The sequence below is a fragment of the Haliotis asinina genome, chromosome 4 (genome assembly GCF_037392515.1).
Source record: "Haliotis asinina isolate JCU_RB_2024 chromosome 4, JCU_Hal_asi_v2, whole genome shotgun sequence".
In the NCBI taxonomy this organism is placed as follows: domain Eukaryota; kingdom Metazoa; phylum Mollusca; class Gastropoda; order Lepetellida; family Haliotidae; genus Haliotis; species Haliotis asinina.
In genome coordinates, this window is record NC_090283.1 from 22,128,665 (window position 1) to 22,148,350 (window position 19,686).

At 41.7% G+C, this 19,686-nt stretch overlaps 1 protein-coding gene across 1 annotated transcript; it reads right to left on the reverse strand.

The window, feature by feature from the left end:
- Positions 1-1,902: 1,902 nt before the first annotated feature.
- On the reverse strand, positions 1,903-10,468 carry LOC137282587 (tumor necrosis factor ligand superfamily member 6-like). Its single transcript, XM_067814357.1, has 4 exons — positions 9,911-10,468; positions 9,475-9,508; positions 8,749-8,847; positions 1,903-2,825 (listed from the first exon to the last, which is right to left on the reverse strand). Exons 1-4 carry the CDS (start codon positions 10,253-10,255, stop codon positions 2,455-2,457), a joined length of 849 nt encoding a protein of 282 aa, XP_067670458.1. The 5' UTR covers positions 10,256-10,468; the 3' UTR covers positions 1,903-2,454.
- Between the last annotated feature and the right edge of the window lie 9,218 nt (positions 10,469-19,686).

Here is a 19,686-nt window from a genome sequence, read left to right on the forward strand (position 1 = left end):
TGACATGACAGAAATAAAATGAAGACAACTGATGTATTCCATATACACTCCCTTGCCACAGCGCTTCCAGGAATATGCATCATTTGCATGTCTTAAAATAGATTTCTAAGAATGCATTTCGAAAGTGAAAGTAGATAAAGAAGACGCATTTGGTGACCACTGGCTTTGCACATATTGTGATCGATATCTGTGCTGCAACTCCCTCTTACACAATACAAAATATGAAAATACATATAGATAGATCATATGTATAGATCATATTCAAACAGGGTGTATTGCTTCGCTCTGGCCCTCGCTAAAAGAAATACATATTTGTTACGTAATCTCTGAATACGCCCGAGCATAGGAGATACAGTGGAAGCTGTCAAAACCGGCATCTGTCAAATCCGGCAATCTGTCAACACCGGCATACAATCTCAGTTCCATCCGTGACTTGAACATTTATCATCAGCCCTACGATCTGGCACATTGTCTAAACTGGATTATTTATTCAGTCCAAATGAGTGCCGGTTTAGACAGCTTCCACTGTATATAAAACAGATGGGGCCAAACAGTTATGTTACACCTAAGCACAAACGCGAGCAATAGGAACATGGTTTATTTCATAATGTATTTTGCATGCGTCATAGGTAGGAACACAATAGCATGACTCGCGAGGAAGGAACAGTGTTTAAGGAAGTTGGATAGTTTATAAATAGGTACATCCGGGCCGGACAACTCCTTTCATTAGTAGGCATGATGAGTTCTACAAACTTATTCAAATTCACCCTCCAGTTTTAATGCGACGCGTGTTCGTTAATATTGTACATTATTTTATTAGGTTGGCAAAATATTTATGAAACCGAACTGAGTAATAGCGTGTTGGTTATACCCAGTGAAAAATAAAATGGTTGGTGTGTGCGTGTGTGTGCGTGTGTGTGCGTGTGTGTGCGTGTGTGTACGTGTGTCTACGGCAACAGAATGGGGAACAGATTGTCCAATCTGGTCAGGTGGGGGTAGCTGCATTGTAATATCCAAAGCTGTTCTCCTTAATTGAATCGCCTGCCCTACTTAGGAATTCTTCAATGAATATACACGAAATTCAGTCGATGTTATTGTATTGAATGTAACTTGTCCATTGTAACTTTTGGCATTTATTAACAGCCACTAGTCGATGTTAAACCTTGGATTGCATTACCTGCAACTTGTCCATGTTAACTCATCGTTTTAACTGCTTGCAGTCGATGTTAACCCTTTATTGTACTAACTGTAACTTGTCCATTTCAACTTTTGGATTGCATTAACTGACACTAGTGTATGTTAACCCTTGGGCTACTTACAAGTAATCTTGTAACCTTTTGATCTTACGATATTAACCGTTGGATTGTATTAACACTGTCCATGTTAACTGTCTGAATTGTCACATGTCCATATTAACACCTGTTTTACTATTAATGGTTAGCTTACAAAAGTGGTGATAATGTGCAATGTCATGTGGCCCCGCAGGTGTGATCGACCCGTGAATGTCCCGGGGATAGAATAGGCCTTTATCAACCCATGTTTGACATAAAAGGCGACTATGCTTGTCGTGAGAGGCGACTAACGGGATCGGGTGGTCAGGCTCGCTGACTTGGTTGACACATGTTCCCAATTGCGCAGATCGATGCTCATGTTGTTGATCACTGGATTGTCTGCTCCAGACTCGATTATTTACAGACCGCCGCCATATAGCTGGAATATTGCTGAGTGCGGCGTAAAACTAAACTCACTCACTCACTCTGCCAACCAAATCAGCCGACCCTGACCTCACGATTCCGTTAGTCGCCTTATGCGGCTAGCATGGGTTATTGAAGAACCATTCTAACCCGGATCTTCCCCTCAGCTGAACTACACAAACACGAATATGACGCAGAAAGCAACCCATTTATACAAAGGTTATTTTACTGTTTAATGTTATTTCAATATAAAATTGGAATCTTACATAAACGTCAATCAGTGTGCATTATTATTAAAAAAGTGAATCGTCTTTCGGGCATCGCCGTGTCACTTTTATTTGTGCACGTAACACTTTTTTATTGCCGTTTGAAAAAAGTAATGTTGACTTTGCCGTGTCTCGGCCGAGCCAGTTTGTCCGTTGTAAGAATGAATGTCTGTAAGAACGAGTGTGTCTGAATCTACAACTCATTAACATCTGCTAAACTTTCCAAGCTGTACTTTTTTCAGAGAAGAAAATAAATCTGTGCTCTTCCCTCGTCACCGTTTTTTTTTATCAATTTTTAAAAAAAATTCTTCCGCCCTCATCGTCACTTTTGAAGAAACAAATGTGCCCGAGAAACATTCATTTTTTTCATGCAGCCTAAGATAACATTATTATACATTTGGCAGTATTTATGAGTGTTTTAACAACAGGCAGGGAGAGAGACACGCACTCCCACTCCGTGCTGAACATGACGATAGATAAAGTTTCACCCAAGCTCACAGTCGGAATAAACCCACGTAGTTTGAAAACATGTCGTTATCGACAAGGTCACAGTCGTCATCTGGTATATTAACGCTTATGACGTCGTGTTTATCTAGTTTCAAAACGGCAGAGAGAAACGAGGTTCGCCGAGATGATACTCCTGTGACTGAGGCCTTCCTCAACAGCAACGGGGCGTTCTTTCCGTTCCGATGTATCCGGTGAGTGAACATTGTGTCTCTGGAGTCACGTGTTACGTTAAACGTGACGTGCGAGTATACGACGTATCTCCCTTTGTCTGGAACTGTGATCTTTCCGTTATCGCTCAAGACACTAGCACAATACGACATGCGGTAGTCATCGTGTGTTGTCCATGCTGGTTTCGAGCCTGGAAAATACAAAGACGTTTGACCAGATATAAGACGTTCTATCTTAATGTGGCTTTATGGGTAACAACTTCTGCAGTGTATCTTAAAGTGACGCCATTGGTAATATCTTCTACGGGTAACAATTTCTACAGTTAATTACAATAATTTGATTTGTGGGGTAACAACTTCTACGATGTATCTTAAAGTGACATCATGGGTAACAGCTTCTAAATAATGCGACTTTATGGGTAACATCTACATTCTCTTATGTGCCTGCATCGGTAACAACTTTTACATTCTCTTACAATGCGCCTGCATGGGTAACATCCTCTAAATTCTCTTACAATGCGCCTGCATGGGTAACATCCTCTAAATTCTCTTACAATGCGCCTGCATGGGTAACATCCTCTAAATTCTCTCACAATGCACCTGCATGGGTAACATCCTCTAAACTCTCTCACAATGCGCCTGCATGGGTAACAACTTCTACATTCTCTCACAATGCGCCTGCATGGGCAACATCTTCTGCATTCTCTCACAATGCGCCTGCATGGGTAACATCTTCTGCATTCTCTCACAATGCGCCTGCATGGGTCACATCTTCTGCATTCTCTCACAATGCGCCTGCATGGGTGACATCTTCTACATTCTCTCACAATGCGCCTGCATGGGCAACATCTTCTACATTCTCTCACAATGCGCCTGCATGGGTAACATCTTCTACATTCTCTCACAATGCGCCTTCATGGGTAACATCTTCTGCATTCTCTCACAATGCGCCTGCATGGGTAACATCTTCTGTATTCTCTCACAATGCGCCTGCATGGGTGACAACTTCTACATTCTCTCACAATGCGCCTGCATGGGTAACATCTTCTGCATTCTCTCACAATGCGCCTGCATGGGTAACATCTTCTGCATTCTCTCACAATGCGCCTGCATGGGTAACATCTTCTGCATTCTCTCACAATGCGCCTGCATGGGTAACATCTTGTGCATTCTCTCACAATGCGCCTGCATGGGTAACATCTTCTACATTCTCTCACAATGCGCCTGCATGGGTAACATCTTCTGCATTCTCTCACAATGCGCCTGCATGGGTGACAACTTCTACACTCTCTCACAATGCGCCTGCATGGGTGACAACTTCTACATTCTCTCACAATGCGCCTGCATGGGTAACATCTTCTACATTCTCTCACAATGCGCCTGCATGGGTAACATCTTCTGCATTCTCTCACAATGCGCCTGCATGGGTAACATCTTCTACATTGCATCACAATGCGCCTGCATGGGTAACATCTTCTGCATTCTCTCACAATGCGCCTGCATGGGTAACATCTTCTACATTCTCTCACAATGCGGTGCATGTGCAACATCTTCTACATTCTCTCACAATGCGCCTGCATGGGTAACATCTTCTGCATTCTCTCACAATGCGCCTGCATGGGTAACATCTTCTGCATTCTCTCACAATGCGCCTGCATGGGTAACATCTTCTACATTCTCTCACAATGCGCCTGCATGGGTGACAACTTCTACATTCTCTCACAATGCGCCTGTATGGGTGACAACTTCTGCATTCTCTCACAATGCGGTGCATGGGTAACATCTTCTGCATTCTCTCACAATGCGCCTGCATGGGTAACATCTTCTGCATTCTCTCACAATGCGCCTGCATGGGTAGCATCTTCTGCATTCTCTCACAATGCGCCTGCATGGGTAACAACTTCTACATTCTCTCACAATGCGCCTGCATGGGTAACATCTTCTGCATTCTCTCACAATGCGCCTGCATGGGCAACATCTTCTGCATTCTCTCACAATGCGGTGCATGTGTAACATCTTCTACATTCTCTCACAATGCGCCTGCATAGGTGACAACTTCTACATTTTCTCACAATGCGCCTGCATGGGTAACATCTTCTACATTCTCTCACAATGCGCCTGCATGGGTAACATCTTCTGCATTCTCTCACAATGCGCCTGCATGGGTAACATCTTCTACATTGCATCACAATGCGCCTGCATGGGTAACATCTTGTGCATTCTCTCACAATGCGCCTGCATGGGTAACATCTTCTACATTCTCTCACAATGCGCCTGCATGGGTAACATCTTCTGCATTCTCTCACAATGCGCCTGCATGGGTAACATCTTCTGCATTCTCTCACAATGCGCCTGCATGGGTAACATCTTCTGCATTCTCTCACAATGCGCCTGCATGGGTAACATCTTCTGCATTCTCTCACAATGCGCCTGCATGGGTAACATCTTCTGTATTCTCTCACAATGCGCCTGCATGGGTGACAACTTCTACATTCTCTCACAATGCGCCTGCATGGGTAACATCTTCTGCATTCTCTCACAATGCGCCTGCATGGGTAACATCTTCTGCATTCTCTCACAATGCGCCTGCATGGGTAACATCTTCTGCATTCTCTCACAATGCGCCTGCATGGGTAACATCTTCTGCATTCTCTCACAATGCGCCTGCATGGGTAACATCTTCTACATTCTCTCACAATGCGCCTGCATGGGTAACATCTTCTGCATTCTCTCACAATGCGCCTGCATGGGTGACAACTTCTACACTCTCTCACAATGCGCCTGCATGGGTGACAACTTCTACATTCTCTCACAATGCGCCTGCATGGGTAACATCTTCTACATTCTCTCACAATGCGCCTGCATGGGTAACATCTTCTGCATTCTCTCACAATGCGCCTGCATGGGTAACATCTTCTACATTGCATCACAATGCGCCTGCATGGGTAACATCTTCTGCATTCTCTCACAATGCGCCTGCATGGGTAAGATCTTCTACATTCTCTCACAATGCGGTGCATGTGCAACATCTTCTACATTCTCTCACAATGCGCCTGCATGGGTAACATCTTCTGCATTCTCTCACAATGCGCCTGCATGGGTAACATCTTCTGCATTCTCTCACAATGCGCCTGCATGGGTAACATCTTCTACATTCTCTCACAATGCGCCTGCATGGGTGACAACTTCTACATTCTCTCACAATGCGGTGCATGGGTAACATCTTCTGCATTCTCTCACAATGCGCCTGCATGGGTAACATCTTCTGCATTCTCTCACAATGCGCCTGCATGGGTAGCATCTTCTGCATTCTCTCACAATGCGCCTGCATGGGTAACAACTTCTACATTCTCTCACAATGCGCCTGCATGGGTAACATCTTCTGCATTCTCTCACAATGCGGTGCATGTGTAACATCTTCTACATTCTCTCACAATGCGCCTGCATAGGTGACAACTTCTACATTTTCTCACAATGCGCCTGCATGGGTAACATCTTCTACATTCTCTCACAATGCGCCTGCATGGGTAACATCTTCTGCATTCTCTCACAATGCGCCTGCATGGGTAACATCTTCTACATTGCATCACAATGCGCCTGCATGGGTAACATCTTGTGCATTCTCTCACAATGCGCCTGCATGGGTAACATCTTCTACATTCTCTCACAATGCGCCTGCATGGGTAACATCTTCTACATTCTCTCACAATGCGCCTGCATGGGTAACATCTTCTGCATTCTCTCACAATGCGCCTGCATGGGTAACATCTTCTGCATTCTCTCACAATGCGCCTGCATGGGTAACATCTTCTGCATTCTCTCACAATGCGCCTGCATGGGTAACATCTTCTGCATTCTCTCACAATGCGCCTGCATGGGTAACATCTTCTACATTCTCTCACAATGCGCCTGCATGGGTAACATCTTCTGCATTCTCTCACATTGCGCCTGTATGGGTAACATCTTCTGCATTCTCTCACAATGCGCCTGCATGGGTAGCATCTTCTACATTCTCTCACAATGCGCCTGCATGGGTAACATCTTCTGCATTCTCTCACAATGCGCCTGTATGGGTGACAACTTCTACATTCTCTCACAATGCGGTGCATGGGTTACATCTTCTGCATTCTCTCACAATGCGCCTGTATGGGTAACATCTTCTACATTCTCTCACAATGCGCCTGCATGGGTAACATCTTCTGCATTCTCTCACAATGCGCCTGCATGGGTAACATCTTCTGCATTCTCTCACAATGCGCCTGCATGGGTAACATCTTCTGCATTCTCTCACAATGCGCCTGTATGGGTGACAACTTCTACATTCTCTCACAATGCGGTGCATGGGTTACATCTTCTGCATTCTCTCACAATGCGCCTGTATGGGTAACATCTTCTACATTCTCTCACAATGCGCCTGCATGGGTAACATCTTCTGCATTCTCTCACAATGCGCCTGCATGGGTAACATCTTCTGTATTCTCTCACAATGCGCCTGCATGGGTGACAACTTCTACATTCTCTCACAATGCGGCTGCATGGGTAACATCTTCTGCATTCTCTCACAATGCGCCTGCATGGGTAACATCTTCTGCATTCTCTCACAATGCGCCTGCATGGGTGACAACTTCTACATTCTCTCACAATGCGCCTGCATAGGTGACAACTTCTACATTCTCTCACAATGCGCCTGCATGGGTAACATGTTCTGCATTGTCTCACAATGCGCCTGCATGGGTAACATCTTCTGCATTCTCTCACAATGCGCCTGCATGGGTAACATCTTCTACATTCTCTCCAAATGCGCCTGCATGGGTAACATCTTCTGCATTCTCTCACAATGCGCCTGCATGGGTAACATCTTCTGCATTCTCTCACAATGCGCCTGCATGGGTAACATCTTCTGCATTCTCTCACAATGCGCCTGCATGGGTGACAACTTCTACACTCTCTCACAATGCGCCTGCATGGGGGACAACTTCTACATTCTCTCACAATGCGCCTGCATGGGTAACATCTTCTACATTCTCTCACAATGCGCCTGCATGGGTAACATCTTCTGCATTCTCTCACAATGCGCCTGCATGGGTAACATCTTCTACATTGTATCACAATGCGCCTGCACGGGTAACATCTTCTGCATTCTCTCACAATGCGCCTGCATGGGTAACATCTTCTACATTCTCTCACAATGCGCCTGCATGGGTAACATGTTCTACATTGTATCACAATGCGCCTGCATGGGTAATATCTTCTACATTGTATCACAGTGTAACGTTATGGGTAACAGCTTCCACATTTTATGACTGTAATGGAACTTTATGGGTAACATATTCTACATTGTGTTTTAAAGTGACGTAATTGGTAACACCTTCTACACTCTATTGTTATGTGACTTTGTGGGTAACATAGTACATTACAATGCGACTTTACACGTAACAATAGTGTAGTGCATTTATTTCTTCATGCATTTTCATATTTTCCGCAAAGTATTCTTAACAAAAGAAAAACGCTTATGTGCTGTGCATAGTGAATTATCTTTATGGCACAACTGTGTCAAGTCACCTATACGGATTTCCTTTGTTAAGAATAATTTGTGAAAATATAAAAATGTATCAAGATATTTATACACTTTAATAATAATATTTAAAGTAGATTGTCATATGACCATATTAATGTCACTAGCAATATATTACACGTATACACGTACAGCGTTCGCTTGACATGCCGAAACCCGAGTTCGAATCCCTACATGAGTACAAGGTATGAACCCATTTCTGGCTTCCCCATCATGCTTTTGGTGGAACTGTGCTTAACGGGGCTTAAAACTTCACCTTTCACACTTGCATGCATTGCCTTTAATTTGTTCCAGCTACATGGCGGCAGTCATCCACACAATCCAGTGATCGACAGCATGATCATCGATCTACGCAATGGGATATGACGACATGTGTCAACCAAGTCAGTGAACATGACCACCGGATTCCGTTAGTCGGTTCTTACCACAGCACAGGTTATTGAAGATAATTCTAACCTGGATCTTCACGGGTTTATGTTTCGAAATTAAGGTTTGAGTTATCGAGTGTCAACAGTTCAAGACAAGCCTTTTGGTCGTACCTTTACCTGGAACCATGTCGAGATGAGCACCAGTGAATCCAGCGTTAATGGTTTCATAGAAAACTTTCAGCATGGCAGGGGAATTCAACTCGCCGGACCCTGAAAATAGAATTCCACATTACACAACATTCTGCAGTTGACTACATTTTCATTTAAAGATCTTTTGATCAAATTAGTTTAACACTAACATTCCCACGGTTGGCTGCAGCAATAGTCTGAACGATTCATTGTAGACTTATGAAAACGTGAGAGGGGGATAAAAAAGACGCGGTAGCAACAACATCAATCAAGGCGCATGTATGCATATGCTACATTTAACAGGTTTTGACTGAAGCAATGGAATTATTGTCGATGTAAATTTAACATTATTCAAATCTGTTAACGATAAAACGATATTATTTAATATTGTTGTTTCTGTTTTAATGATTTGATCTAATCATGGCCCAATAAATTAAATAACTCAGTTTATTAGTGACTGATCCACGTAAATAATTCATTCATTTCACGACGAAGCAATCAAAGTGTTCAGTTCATGAGATATAATATGAGACGAGGTTTGGATCATGCCTCTAGAAATAAACTGTGTTAAGATATACTTAATCTACTGATTTATGGAACTCTAAACGACGCTGACTGGTTAACGTTAACTGGTTAACGTTAACGAATGCAGCAAGGAATATTCGGTGGGCATAGGGTGGTCAGGGTTTATGTAATAGTTTAACAGACCTGCAATTCGTCTTTTGAATTCGTCAGTGATCACCTGAAATATATAGCGCAGAAGTTCAATGTTAGATTATACGTAGTGCACACATTTATGTATGTATGTATGTATGTGTGTGTGTGTGTGTGTGTGTGTGTGTGTGTGTGTGTGTGTAGGTAGGTAGGTAGGTAGGTAGGTAGGTACGTACGTACGTACGTACGTACGTGTATTTCTAAGCGTGTATGTGTGTGTGGATTTATGCGTGCGCGTGTGTGTGTGAATTTTAGTACATGTTTGATTTACAATTAAAGTTTGATCACGCCAAGGACTATGACACAGTCGTCACTAAAGACAGTTGTTACAGTACCAACTCAATGACCGCAAACTAACATGATAAATGCACGCACAACCCCCGACAGATGCAATAACCCTAAATGGTCGTGTTTCAATGCAACTGCCTACCTTCGTGAACGTTTCTCTGACGTCAATATTACTTCTCTGGCAGCATAGCGGGTACGAGGAGGTCCGAATGATGTACATGTCAAGGGATTCAACCTCCAGACCAACCTGATCACAAGCAAAACACACATCATGAACCCCTTGGTCAAGCTGACCAGAAGATGCGTTCGAGTGAAATGACCCTGGTTGTAGCATGTTTACGATGATAAGCACAGCTAAAAGCGCGTTGACAGCCGCGGAGAAGGCAAAGACGAGGTAAAAGGAACATCCGGGACAACGACGTCGTAGAAGTGGAGTCTCCAACGTTGTCATGTGGTTGTGGACGACAGTATATTCAGACGCTGACATTCTTCGATGATATTTACCTCAATGAGCTTATAATCACCTGTACAGGTAATTTTTCTCAGTATAGTTCTTCAGTTATAAAGTCGTTTAACTAATCGTCGTTTAACTAATGACCCAAAACATCACCTGACAGTGAAATGAAATTGATAGTTTTACATTTTCTGGTCGCGTGAATCTCCGGGATGATCTCACAACCACATTTATCTTCACCGCTCTGTCCTGGTGGACTTCCCTCAAAACTATTTTCTCTTCCTTTTCAGAAATTCATACAAACCCAGTGATGACTCAGTATTTGCCAATTTCCTTCTTGTGTCGTTCTCGTTCTCTGTCCTTCCTGGTAGGTCTTCTCTAGTAGCCGAAAGCAAGAATATAACTTGGTGACTTGGGTTAAATTCTTGTCATTTAAATCTATGGCTAATTAATTGCCCTTAATATCCCTGGATTGTCTCGTATAAGTCTTGTACCAGTCATACTACAACGTTCGTGTTCACACATAAAAGATTTTCTCATACATTAGGCGTCCGTCTGACAAAAAGATGGGGGTAGCCTCGCGATCACTATTTTGTCCCATATTTGTTGACCAGGTACGTCAAGTTCAACAAACATATTTGACTCAGTACCGTGTACGTGATTGTTGTGACGTACCAAACGGGACCATACCCAGACGTGTCACAACAGCCCCTTAGTGATCTTCTCGATGGGAACACACAAAATGCGTTTTTTCCCCTTCACGTTTTGCCCATTGATAAACTCAGTCATTGATCAGTACACATTTGCTTCGCCTAACGACGGATACAAGACAGGAACAGGAACAGAACGGAATGGAACGGAGCGGAACTTAACAGAAGGGAACGGGAGGGAAAGGAACGGATCGGAACCAAAAAACCAAAATACAGTGGAAGCTGTCAACACCGGCATCTGTCTAATCCAGCAAGTTGTCACAACCGGCATAAAATCCTGGTCCCTTCCGTGGCTTGTACATTTACCAGCCGCTCTGCAATCCGGTACTTTGTCTAAAACGGAGTATTTCCTCAGTCCCAATACGTGCCGGATTAGACAGATTCCACTGTACCATACTTGCAGGTATTTTGGTATCCTGTAGTCTGTGATAGAACTGCTGACCAATTTCTTTTTTCGACAAGATAATATGTCTGCAAAGTGTTGGCTGTGGCAACAGCATTTACATGTGAGCTGTGAACCGGTGAGATTCTGAAGACAGGTTAGAAATAGGCTTCAGCAACCCAGGTTTGTTTTAAGAGGCGATTGGTCAGGCTCACTGACTTGGTCGAGGTATATCATCGGTTCCCATTTGCGTACAGGTTACACGACACCAAATGTTTTCCCATAGACGTATATATTAACCTTATATATTTTAAAAAAAAATATCCAGGCTATCAACAGCCATTCCATGTACATAGTGGGACAGTATGGCTTTTAAACAACAATAAAACAAAAATTCTGTCCAACTTGTCCGACGATTTCTCCCAGCACAGGAAGCGGAACACATCAACCCTCCATTCCGCTCCAAATGCCACCTAACTGAAAAATCGGTGCACACATAAGTATAAGTCATGGTGATAAAAAATGACAGCACCGAATACTTAAAATTGTGGTCAGTTTTCATTACTGGATGGATGTGCTTTTAAAAACACACAAACACCTTACACTATTTCATCCAGTCACAGCTGTCACAGGCCTCTGTCCGTTTGAGTTGTCCCTCGCTTGGGGAGCATGTGATTCTGATTTAGTGTAGGAGAACCTAAAACGCTGCAAATCTGTAAATAATCGAGTCCGCACCAGACAATCCAGTGATCAATTCTATAGGAATCAATGTACACACTTTCTTCATTAGGTGTTATGATTTGTTTAACATGAGTATAAGATGGTCAAGGAGGTAAATGTGAATTGAAAATACACTTGAGGAAAATGAAATAATCATTTGCAAAATCATTTTAGTCTTGTTCACGTATCGATTGCATGACAGATATTTTAGTTTATTCATTACAACTTCATTCGCATATTTATGGATCAGGACACGGAGTGGTTTGTGGTATTTACAGCATCACAAATCCTGTTTCTTTGGTCCTGTTGGCTCATGGTTGCCTCTGGTCATATGGTTGCCCTTGCCTCAGATTGCCCTTTTCGTTGTACCTCGTGAATTCTTGTGGCTTCAAAGTCGGTCTTAACTCATTGTTGCCGTCGCCATGTGATTGTCATTACATTACTGTTGTCACATAGACGCATTTTCCTTCTTGTTCCTGCTCGTGACTGTCGTTAAACAAAACAAGGCGCCCTTTATTTGTTGTCATTACACTGTAGTGGCTTCAAAGTCGCCCTTTCCTCATCCTCCTGTTCCTGGATAGCGATTGCCTTAACTCCATTGTCGCCCTTTCAACGTCATTTCCGTTATCTCGTGGTTGCCGTTAGATTCGCTCCAATATCCCCCTTGTATAATTGATGACGTTGCCTCGTGGTTGTCAATGCTTCTCGGGTGCATTAGCTCTTGGCTGCTTTATAAACCTCGTTATATGTGCAATAATCTTAAACGTCACGTCACTTACGTCACATCGGGAAGAGAGGTAACCTGAGCATGAGTCTGAAACAGCCCCTCAACTCCCGGAGTTGGCGATATGAATTAAAAACTTCCTGGTTAGACACTTTCTATATTTAACATTTATCGGATTTCCTTGTTTCCTATTTGTAAATTGATAGGCAACAATATTTACCGTCTCGTGAAAACGAGTATCAAGCGTGGAAACGCTTCAGATTTTTAGAATCTTCCGCATACTGCCGGTTGTTGTTCAATCTTAAGTTTAATAGTTAACTTTTACGAAAGTCCGATACCGCAACTTTTGTAGCGTACATACTTAAGGCAATATGTGCAATATGTGTTTTTCTGTATTTCGATAAATGTCCCCCTTTTTATGTTATTTTCAATGATTTCCTTTAAAGTTCTGTTTTCTAAAACTTGAAAGTAGTTGATAAATATATAATTCTTTAAAAATGGCGGCATTAGGCTTTCGTAATTATTCCGTCTAAATGATCTAAGGGAGGGAGCGAGTGTCTGGAAATCGGAAGTCCATTTCCTTTCACCCTTCAAACCAAAACCTTTCATAATTCAGAGTGTACTGTGTGGAGTGCCTTCCACGATGTCCGAGCATCTGTGTCGGAACATGGGAATTTTCATGCATAGCAATTACTAAGAACTGCTTGACCGTCACGGTTCCGTTACTGGGAAGTCATGTTGGAACCTGGTTTCAGTGGCAAGTATTTAAAGGTCTTACTTTGATCTGTATTGACTTGGTCCTAGTGTTATGGCGCTATACCTATCGGCCAGAGTGCTATATCTCATACACGCTTTGTTAGGTAATCTGTCGTTAATCAGTATCTGTCTAGTTAAAGTGCTGTGAAACAAGTTACTCTTATCCCGAGATAACCCTTATCTTGTATTCTTCTGAATATTACTGTTCCTGCATAAATGGGTCCAACAGGCCTGGGCTCATTGCCTTTTGGTTTGTTTGTTGCTAAAAATGATTGAAGGTCTTCCCTTGCTGCCTGTCTAGATATTGTTACGAGTGTGTGTTTTCAGTATATTTTGTTATTAATTCAGTAATAATTATTATTGGGTCACAACGTTTATTGTTTTGTATGATAATTATTAATGGGTCACATTTCGTATAATACATGACCTGCATTTTTAGGATTCTCGCAGCAGACTTGTCTGGGAATTATCTGCCCTTGACTTCCTGTTTGTTTATTTCCGGGAGATTGTTTCGAGGGCATTCTAGTGTTGGCGATGGCAGTAAGTGCTCGTACTTTCGGGAAACGACTGAAAATGTATATAAATGTTAGCTGCCGTGCTGTGAGCGACACAGATTCACATTCATTCACTGGCGTTTATATCTTTCTGCCTTTGTCAACGTTCGATCTTCCTAGCCGCCGTCAGATCGCTCACTGTGCTACATTCTGCATGACTGTTTCTCTCTCACACTAAGACTTTGGGTTTGCTATACTATATATTTTGTGACCCGTTGTCTTAGATTTTGTCGCATTTGTATTGTATTTGAAATCCGTATTGTGAAACTGATTTGTGACTTTGTATAAGTTGCTCTCTTTGCCTAGATAATACAGAATTTGAATGTTTATGACTTCTGTTTTGCTGGTTCACAGGGGATTTCTTACATAGTTTGTCACCGTAAATTCTTAACTGTAACAATATAGAAGATTTATGAGTCAAGGTTTCATATCAATAAGTTCAAAGTTCAAGAATCGTCTTTGAACAAGTGGAGACCAACTTCAGTAGGCCTCACGTAGAGGACGTACTGTTAGTGCTTCCTCATAATCTCAAGAGGGAAATCGAGGTTTTCTCTGATTTTCTTGCCTGGAAGCTAGAGACCCTAGCCGTGGCACACGTGCCTATCCCTCATTCTATTACAAAGTTCTATTGCAAAGCCCAATGCTAAGGCTATCGACCCTAGGGTCCTCCGAGGTGGCCAGTACAATGTCTACCAGAAACATGCTATAACCCTGGGTATAGGGAACGTAGGGGGACAGGCTGGATCAAATATATGGACCCTTCAGCACTCCCATCTAACTCAGCCATGGGAATGATGCCTATGAATCCCCTGCACCATTTAATTAAGACAATCGGAAAACTGATACGGCTGATTCAGCATTGCGCCGTATTTGTCATTACATTAAACGGCTTTATTATGATAGCTGTTTTGGAGGGCATGGTCAGTGTCATTATACACAACAATGACCTGACCAGTGCTGAGACAGCCTAAGACACGCTCCAATTTTAAGGCTGCTATTGGTGAGATGCATCAGTGGGTTTGACTCCTCGTCGGCTCATAATACGTTTCTTGGTCTGTCAGTACCATACCTGTGCTCGTGTCTCAACACAGGGAATAAAGGTCTTATATTTGCAACATGCTACAACCGAGCTACTAGTTACATAACAAAATAGTATTCACTGTAGCGTTGCGCCTACACGCTTTCACTATTGATGGGCATGAGCTGGCTTGAAGGCAAATCCAAACGTAGTTTGGTGCAGCATTTGAAGTACACGTGGATATAATATTACATTTTTCTTTCGACTGACAGGTAACACCCGCTGCGGTCAGATCCGGCTGATTCAATATAAAGACTTTATTTTTATAATAATATTTAATAATAATAATAATATTTTTTAAATGAACTGGTTTAGTGTCAGTCGATCGAGAGGCTAAGATACAATCTGCTCAGTGGGATGCCATTGCAACACGGGGGTTTTACGATCTTTCGTATCTCTCTGAAGAGCTCTCTTTCAAAACTAATTTTGAATCTTTGGGTCTGTTAGTTACAGCTTTAAGTCATAGCAGTAGTTCAGCCATTTTCACTTATAGACTGATAATAGTTAAAAATGCGAAAACCAGCCAACGAAAAACAGTAAATCAGGTAGATTATCGCAGATAAAAACTTACAACTGGTAAGTAAATTCAACATAGTTTAACTACAGATGACAATACAATATAAACACAGGGTATAGACTGCCAACGAAAGAAGGTAGATCACCAAACTAGGAATCATGTGGACTTACTGCACATTTGTTACCTGCATGGCATCTACCTGGATTTACATAGTCTCGTCAGCTGTTACCAATTTAGAAAAATCAAGCCATTAAGATAAACAAACATGTATAATAACTTTAAACATGTGGTCATCTTAAATCTGTTTTGCATCACGTGACCTAACCCTTTCAGGGGTACAATAATTTGACAAGACTTTGACTCCTTTTGAGGATACAACCTCAGTAAGGGGCCAATTGGTGTAAGGGGCATAACTCTTATAGGACTAGATTGGAGGAAAACTACAGGTCGATGGGTTTCGTTTGAATTCTTTAGTTTCTGTAGGTCTTGTGCTGGCTAAGGCCTAATGTCGCTAATGTCAAGACTTACGCATGTGTACACCTCTCTGAATTATTCATTCTGTGTAAGGCAAGACAGATTGTTTCTTACTGACAGGAAACCCACTGTCCACATAATTAGACCGCCCTGTCACCTGTAGTAGCAGTAAGGGGGCCAACTGGGCTAAGGGACATAACTCGTACAGGACTAGATTGGCTGAGTACTGCATCAGAGGTCTTGTGTTTCTGTGAGTGAGTGAGTGAGCGAGTATAGGTTTACGCCGCCTTTACAAATTCTCCAGCATTATCACGGCGGGGTTTCACACATGTGGGGAATCGAAACCGGGTATTCGTCATGACGATAAACGCTGGACTACCCCACCACCCCTTTAGGTCTTGTGCTTGCTAAGGCCTGATGTCAAGAATGATGTATGTTTATGTGTTCCCTGTGTACGGCAGGGAAACCAGGTAGATAAATAAATTACTGATGATACCGGGTGTTCGCACAAATGTATGCGTATCACACCTCATCGATTACACATCAAAAATACTTGGAAGGGCAAATCTATCAACATGTCAAGGTAGAGAAGTGGTGCATGAGTGACAACCGGTCTCATCACTTTCCATCTCTGAGTGAGCGAGTTTAATTTTACGCTGCTTTTAGCAATATTCCAGCAATTCCATGGTGGAGCACACTAGAAACAGTCTTCACATTTTTTACCCATGTGGGTAATTGATCATGGGTCTTCGGCGTGACGTACCCGTGTTTATCGTAAGAAGTGACTATCGGGATCGTGTGGTCATGCTCCCTGACACATGTTACGTGTTCCCAGCTGCGTAGATCGATGCTAATGCTGTCGATCACTGGAGTATGTGGTCCGGACTCGAGTGTTTACAGACTGCCGCCGTATAACTGGAATATTGCTGAGTGCGGCGTAAAACTAAAGTCACACACTTCGGCGTGACGAGAGAATGCTTTAACCACTGGCTACCCCGCCGCCTACTTCCCCTGTGTAGCCTAGTAAAACAGACACAGGTTGTTGTGGAATTTTCACATCCCTGAATCATTTGCCACCTCCAGTGCTTGAAGCTCAGGATGAAGTGATCAGAAAGCAGCAACAAAGCCAAACTGTTTCGGAGGATGACCAAAACAAACGACACGGGAAACGTTGACATTTTCTGAATTTTATTTAAGCAAAAGCACAAAAGTCATTAATATGTTTTCCAACTACTGAGTAATATAAGGTAGGACAAGCTGTATATTATCATAATAATAATTATTGTTATTATAAATTAATACATTATGCCAAGTCCTTACACATCCGTGTGAGTTTTTGTAAACTGCTGCATGTCAGGGGTAGAGTTTCAAGACACTCAACACTTAGAAAACTGATTTCATGCTTTCATGTACGCATGTATGATGAAACAATCATATGAACATGACATTGGCCAGAAGCCTGGAAGTTCATATCAAGCATACTCAAACAAATGGGAAAAAGGTCTAGTAAAGTGACTTTTAAAAGTATATAAAAATCGCAAAATGCACAGAAGGGCAACAAGAACTGCAACTCTGTTATTTGTTTGTTTTTTTAGTTTTTATTTTATTTTATTTTTGTTGTTGTTGTTGTTTGTTTGTTTTTGGTTTGTTTTTTTTGTCAAGTTCTTAAACAGAGGACATGAGCATGAACGCTTACTTTTATGAGATTTCATTGTTTTGAAACGTGCGTTTCTCATGCTCTTCATATGCATAAAACAATAAACAGGATGATATAGTTTCCAAAGTATTCACGTTTATTAAGTCCCGACAAAAATGTGTGTTGGTCGTGTTTGTTTATAAAAATATATACAAAGTAAACAAACTAAATGTAACTGATATCAACTAATAAGGATCATCAATATGCAATACACACAGTCTTACTAAAGCCTGAACTGCTTAAAGCTATAATACAAAATATAAATTGTAATGAGAGAATGCATCACCGGTTTAGGTGCTTGATACAAAGCATAATCTGATTAGTAGTAGTTTAATCACCAAAAATTATACGAAACCGTAAGTATATAAGAAAGGTTGAAAAAATTGAAACAAAAACCTCCACCAAAATGATAACTGGTGACACGAAACTGTAAGCTCATTTAGTTATGCTGTACTGCAATCATTCGGCGTTATCCGAGTCAGCACTTCACTATATTTTATATTACGGTCTAGAGCCAGAATAAATCCGATTCATTTTAAACAATATCAACGATGAAAAAATGATGCCAATATTAGCATCCCCAGTCAAGCAGTTTTAGAGATACAGTCAAACCCCAATGTCTCCAACTCGGTTGGGACAAATTCTCGGTTGTGTCTAACTCATCGCTCGGTCCCTGCCGACTTCCTTATATTTATCAACATTTCCATGATGACGGATGTGTCGAACATTCGGATAAGTCGAACTGTTCCCTTGGTCAAAAGGAGTTCGATACAACGGGGTTTGCCTGTAAACCCACCAGATAATCATGAGATTGTAACCTGAAATACGAAACGCTTAAACTTAAGGTTATGAAGATATCAGGTACTCTGCCACAGTGACGATCAATCACGACTAACCAAGCAGAATATGTCCTTTGAAAACTACAACTCATATTGAAATAAGTGAACCAACATAATACCCTTGGTAAATCTACAAAGTTCTAATATATCTATTAATATGAGTTGTTAACATTTGAGCTCATCTATCCTTGTATACGACCAATAACTATTTAATGTTAAGTTTCAAACACATTTACTACTGTAGTAGTATAGGGGCTATGTGATAAAGGTTTGAACAAATGTAACGCGGAATATATCATCTAGTTACGAGGGGTGGTTGCAACTTGCCGAGCCTGCTCATGAAGAAGGTCTTTTAGTACCCTTTAAATGAAAAGACGTTAAACGAATTAGAACACATTTTCATTGTTATATAGTATCACAAATCTTTCTCTCCCTGTTTAAATATGAGATGCCTCACCAGTGGAGATTTCAACTATTACTACCACCATGAACAGTTCATTTTATCAATTTGTGTTAGAATAAGTTATTTAAACATTGTTATAAATGAAGTTTAATCAAACTGGACCTAAATATATATGCATACTAAACGCTATCACTTGAAATAACAAATCCCCTTAAAGAGTTATGTCCCTTGGAATATAATCGATAATGTCCTTACATGCAATCATGCCGAGATGCTTTGCGTCCCATACCGTGCAATTTATAGAAGAAAAGCGGTTGATAACGGTAACTGTATATAACACAAGAATCACGTAGGTATTCTCAAAAGCAATATGTTCCTTGAGCAGCCATGTGGCTATCAGCAGGATTGTACCATTCCATACTACCTGGCAAATAATCTTACAACTAAGACTTATCAATTGCTAAGATGCAGAAGCCACAAACTGTTCACCCCAAAATACAGTGTATGCGTGCATAACATAATTTCAAAAGAAAGTGAAACGAAAACTATGTACAGGAAATGGTATTTGTTGTTGTTGTTTCAGCGTAGAATATAAAGTCGTGTGTCATTTG